Below are 5,210 nucleotides of genomic sequence, written 5' to 3' on the forward strand. Positions count from 1 at the left end.
AACTCACTGGAAACAACCTCCGGTAACCTTCCTCCACACACAGACACGATCTTTACGGCAGATATCGCCGCCACCACATTCCTCCGGTCAGGAAAGAACCCCACACACGTTTTGGATCCTTTTTTTTGGATTTTAATGCCTGAGTTAATAATTAATTTAGCACTACTCTCGGGTAGTTTGCATATATTTTCCTTTGGCGACGAGTGGCTGCGGTGCGGGGCTGAACATATCCGCAAGGTAAGTTAAAAGACTAAAAAGACATCAAAAGCAGGGTCTTTACGCATCATTCAAGCAGACAAAATGACAGAAAAGAGGGAGGTTATAATGCAGGTGAAAGCACAGCAGTTGTTTTTAGCTGCTTGGACTCCCGTTGCAGTGCAGCCGAGGGGGATGGAAGTGGGATTTGTGGGTTGTTGCAATATTGTGAATACAGTGGACCGACTTCCAAAGCAGAGGCTCTGTTAGCGGTTCTCTGTTATGGCGCCTCCTGCTTCCCTCTGTCCCGCACTGTCCGGTGAAGCCGCCTTTAGTTCCCCTTCAGGGGATCAGAGCATACTAGACCAGACGGGACACCTTTTTTAGTCCCACTGAAACCGGAGAACGGGGCCTCTGTAGTGCGACCGACCAGGGAATAGGAGTTATTCACTGAAAGAGGGGGGAGAGAAAAAGGGAGCCGGACTCTTTCACAGTGACCCCGTTTTTTAAATCCCTTGTTGCGGTACGCCCGATCGAAGACAATTGAAAGCAATCAGGATCCAGTTGCTGTCTGGGTGCACGGTGCAGCAGCAGCAGCAGCAGCCGGCTCAGCGCGAGTAAGCGAGGACTCATTCAAACTAAATATAACCTGTCTGCCCAGTCTTGCTTTATGCATTTGTCACAGTCGCCATAACTGCATTTTATGGTGGTAAACCGAGAGCTCCAGCGTGGAAAAGTGGTCCTGTATTTATGCCCATGCTTATGAATGAGGAGACTGTAGCCTGAATGTGTGCATCAGTCTATATATATATAGATAGATAATCTGTGCTCCCTTTCTCCAGCTGTGTTTAGGTGCTCTCTCCCAGCCCCTCTCTGGATGCATCAGACTCCTCTGCCCCCGGGACCTGGACCCGGTGTGTGACCCCGCCACCCTCACCCCATCCCCCCTCTCTTTCCTTTCCCTCTACCCTAGACTCCCTTCCACCTGTTCACCCCGGCGCTCCTGTTCTGGGCCCCCTGCCTCTCAACCAACGGGCAGAGGCAGGGGGCCATGGCGCCATGGTAGCCTTCAACGGTCACAACCTCCTCGCCATGAGCAGCGTGACCCCTCCGGAGGGTAGGGTTCAGGGGTCGAACTTTACCCCGCATCACTACAAGCCCTTCAGCTCGCATGCACACTACCAGCAGGTCAGTCACATTTGAGTCTTTAGAGAATTTGCTGTGTTTTATTGAAGTAATAAAATAAAATCCCCCTGGCTGATAGCACATACTAAAGGCAGGTTTTTCTACCTATTTCAGGTGATGCGTGCGTTGCGCAAGCTACAGGAGAGTGGGTTTTACTGGGGGGCTGTGGGGGGCCGGGAGGCCAGCTCCCTGCTGCGCTCTGAACCGCCAGGCACCTTCCTAATCCGGGATTCCTCAGACCACCACCACTTCTTCACCCTCTCTGTCCAGACGGCTCGAGGAACCAAAAACCTGCGCATCCACAGCGAGGGAGGCGGCTTCTTCTTACAGCCGGACCCCCAAAACACCCAAGAGCCCCCGCAGTTTGATTGCGTGCTGAAACTCATAACGCACTACATGGGGAAAGGGCCAGATGCTGGAAGGAGCAGAGAAGGGGCATGTGGGGGCAATTCAAGAGAGGCCGAAAAGAAGGGGTGCAGCGTATATCTGATCCACACCGGCGGAGAGAGGATTCCCTTGGAACTGCACCGGCCCCTCTCAAGTTCTCTCTCATCCCTGCAGCACATGTGCAGGAGGACCCTGAACAATCTGGGGGGGTCAGAGCGAACCGAGCAGCTCCCACACACACTTAGAGACTTCCTGGAGGAGTACGACGCTCCAATATGACTGACAGGAACTGCAGAGGTTCCACGACACGGACCAGGTGCCTGGTGGACTGCAGACCAGCTCTCAGCGCATACGTGAATATGTGCCAGATACTGACCAGAGTTAGCCTTAGATGCCAATGTGAGGTCAGTTTTTAATTGTGACCCAGATCTGCTTCAACACTGACGGACACCCTCTACCTAGAGTCTCCCACTGACCTGGGGTCTGGGATGAGGAGTGTGATTTTAGGTAACCAACGATTACCTCGTCCGTCCTGCCTTGTATAAACTGACCACTAATGTGAGTGGCAAATAAAGCCAGGGGTCAAAGGTCAATGTTTCCTATGACTGACTCAGACGCAGAGCAGAGCCTCGTAGAAGATTAACCCGATTGGTCGATATTACGACGACAGTAACGACGTGATCAATACGCCACCAGTGATCCCTGTGGTTTTAATGTGCTCAAGAAGAAACCTCTCCCTCTGTCAGCCTGACATTTACAACTCTTTGGATCACCGGACAGAAAGAAAGACAACAAAGAACAGAGGGGGTGAATGAAGGAGGAGTTACAGAGAAAAGGCAAAGTCCAAACGAGGGGCCCAAGACAGAGAACATACAGTATTTGTTTGTCTGAGTGTGTGTGTGTGTTTGTGTGTTGTGGTGGCAAACACATTTCCATTGCTACTTCCCGCAAATGTTGCCTCATAGATGGGTGGTAATGCACGCTAGCTACACACACACAAACACAAACACACATACAGGTACAGGCCAGCATGTAGGTTTTTGTTAGCGTGGGAACAAGAGAGGGAAAAAAAGCTTTGCAAAGCATCTTCTCCTTCTCCGTTTGTTTCATGGTTCTCCTCCATTACCTTCTCCTGCAACCCTTTGAGTTGCATGTGCGCTTTGACAGTAACAGAAAACAGACTGCTGTTGCTGAGACAAAAGCATGTTACTGAGACAAAAGCCTTGGCTCAACACCAAACAAAACAGCCAAACTTATTTTTATCCAGACTGGCTGGAAAAATGTCAGCGACACTGTAAAAGCTCCTTGGGGAATGACGACAATGATGATCCAAGAAATTTAGGGGGGGTGTGAGAAGGAAAAAGAAGAGCGGGAAATAGGATTAGGAAAGGGAAATTGAAGAGGACAGAGAACTGGGGAGGGGGGCTAGGGTAGGGGAGAAGGGGGAGGAGACATACTGGTATACAGCTAAACAAAAACATTGATGTGATGGATGTCCCAGGGTTAGAGGAAATGATCAACAGGCTCAACAGGAAGCTGCTCCTGTAAATATAAAGCCAGGTTCGCTAAGAAGATGTGAATAAGAAAGTTTTGGCTGAGTCTTAATTCTGTCTTTTAGAACCTCTAACAGTGATTGTCTTTAACGTGATCATCTCAAGCGTATTTCTTTTTGTGTGATTGAGCGTCTGCGCCCTTCCTCCTGATTTCCTTACATCGCCGTTCATGAGGAAAACGAACTGGACGGTTTTAATCCCTGTAACTGAAAGGTTTCTCGCCCCCATCTTACCTTCCATTGTTACCTCTGAAGGAGGAGCGGACAGTTGGGTTTGTCTGTCTGAATTTTAAGGGAACACTTCCTTAAAGCAATTCTTAAAAAAAAAAAAGAAGAAAAAAAAAAAAAGAAAGCATTTTTTGTAAAACAAGATTTGATCAGAATTGTTTTTGTCTGTGTTTGACTAGTGCTCATACTTACCTGTGATCCATATTGGAGTGGTAGCCTTTTCACATCATACAATATTGTGATCTCATGTGGCCACTTGAGACAAGAGCGCTAAAATAGTAATAGCCTAGTAGTTTTTTGGGTCAAATCTCAGTCTTATTTTCTAACATCAATTTTAGTGTGTGTTGCACCATTTGGACCACACGTGTATGTGAATCATTTTGTCTTTTATAAAGACTCTCGCAAAAGGCTGGCCACTAGTCTGGCATAATACAAGCTGTAATATCTAAAATGACAAGCATTACAACAAAATAAATGAAAAGGAAACATTGCACATATTTATATTTCTAAAATATTTCAATAATTTATATTAAAGAGCACTATTTTTACAAAAGTCAATGCATTTGCCCTGTGTATTCCTTCACTGTTTGTTTCTTTGCCTCCTTTCTTTTGCCTCTCTTCCTTTACTGAGTCAATATTAACTGGATAGGCTATAAACTTACCGTAACGTATTGTTAGGCAGTCTGTATTCCAGCAATGCCTGGCCTCACTACCACATTATTACCTGTCAAATGGGATTTCCTAGTTAAACAAAGCAGTGTTTATTCAGTCGGCAGGCTTTAAACAGCCGGACCGTCGCTACGAGCTCAAGCATTCATATAGGGATAAAATCATCACTTCTTGTTTTCTCTGCTAGGGCATTGTGGGTAAATTCCATAGGCATCAGAGAACATATAGGAAGGGGTGTGGTCATGATTTTGCCAGATATGCCCTGCAGATGTACACAACACATAGTAACAAAAGGGTTCCCAGAAGCATGTAGTTATGTTAACACCATGACACACACACACACACACACACACACACACACACATTGACACAGCAGTTACTGTGTAGAGAGCTCACTTGGGCTGGACCTAACTGGAAAGGAATGCAGCTGGGGTTTTATACATCCTGAGGGTCTGAGTGAGGATGGTGTCCTCTAGAGAGTGTGTGTGGTGTGTGTGTGTGTGTGTGTGTGTGTGTGTGTGTGTGTGTGTGTGTGTGTGTGTGTGTGTGTGTGTGTGTGTGTGTGTGTGTGTAAGGTCAAATAGGTGAAAGGGTCCACGTGGTGGAGATTTATGACGGTCTGTGGTTTTAGTGTGCAGCCGATGCAGTGTGTGTGTGTAGATTGCTGTTGGTAAAATTAAGCAGGAGGTGAGTTTCTTCATTTCTATATTACACACACACACACACACACACACACACTCACTCACTCACAGTACCCATTCCCTGCATACCTAGTGTTCTGTCTGGGGCTGGCTTCCAGGAAATGAGGCACTTTAATTGAGTTGAGTTTTTACGGCTTGACTGGTGATAGTGCGTGTATGAACGAGAGAGAGCGAATTAGGTGTCTTTGTGTGTGTGTGTGTGTGTGTGTGTGTGTGTGTGTGTGTGTGTGTGTGTGTGTGTGTGTGTGTGTGTGTGTGTGAGAGTGTGTGAGAGAGAGAGAGAGTGATGGGGA

General features: G+C 47.2%; 1 protein-coding gene across 1 annotated transcript; it reads left to right on the forward strand.

Annotated features, from left to right (window-relative positions):
* On the forward strand, positions 1-4,038 carry socs3b (suppressor of cytokine signaling 3b). The gene is made up of 3 exons (XM_039788493.1): positions 1-237; positions 1,038-1,383; positions 1,495-4,038. The coding sequence occupies exons 2-3, from the start codon at positions 1,255-1,257 to the stop codon at positions 2,044-2,046; spliced, it is 681 nt and encodes a 226-aa protein (XP_039644427.1). The 5' UTR covers positions 1-237; positions 1,038-1,254; the 3' UTR covers positions 2,047-4,038.
* The last annotated feature ends 1,172 nt before the right edge of the window (positions 4,039-5,210 follow it).

This window comes from Perca fluviatilis, chromosome 21 (assembly GCF_010015445.1).
Source record: "Perca fluviatilis chromosome 21, GENO_Pfluv_1.0, whole genome shotgun sequence".
Taxonomy (NCBI): Eukaryota; Metazoa; Chordata; class Actinopteri; order Perciformes; family Percidae; genus Perca; species Perca fluviatilis.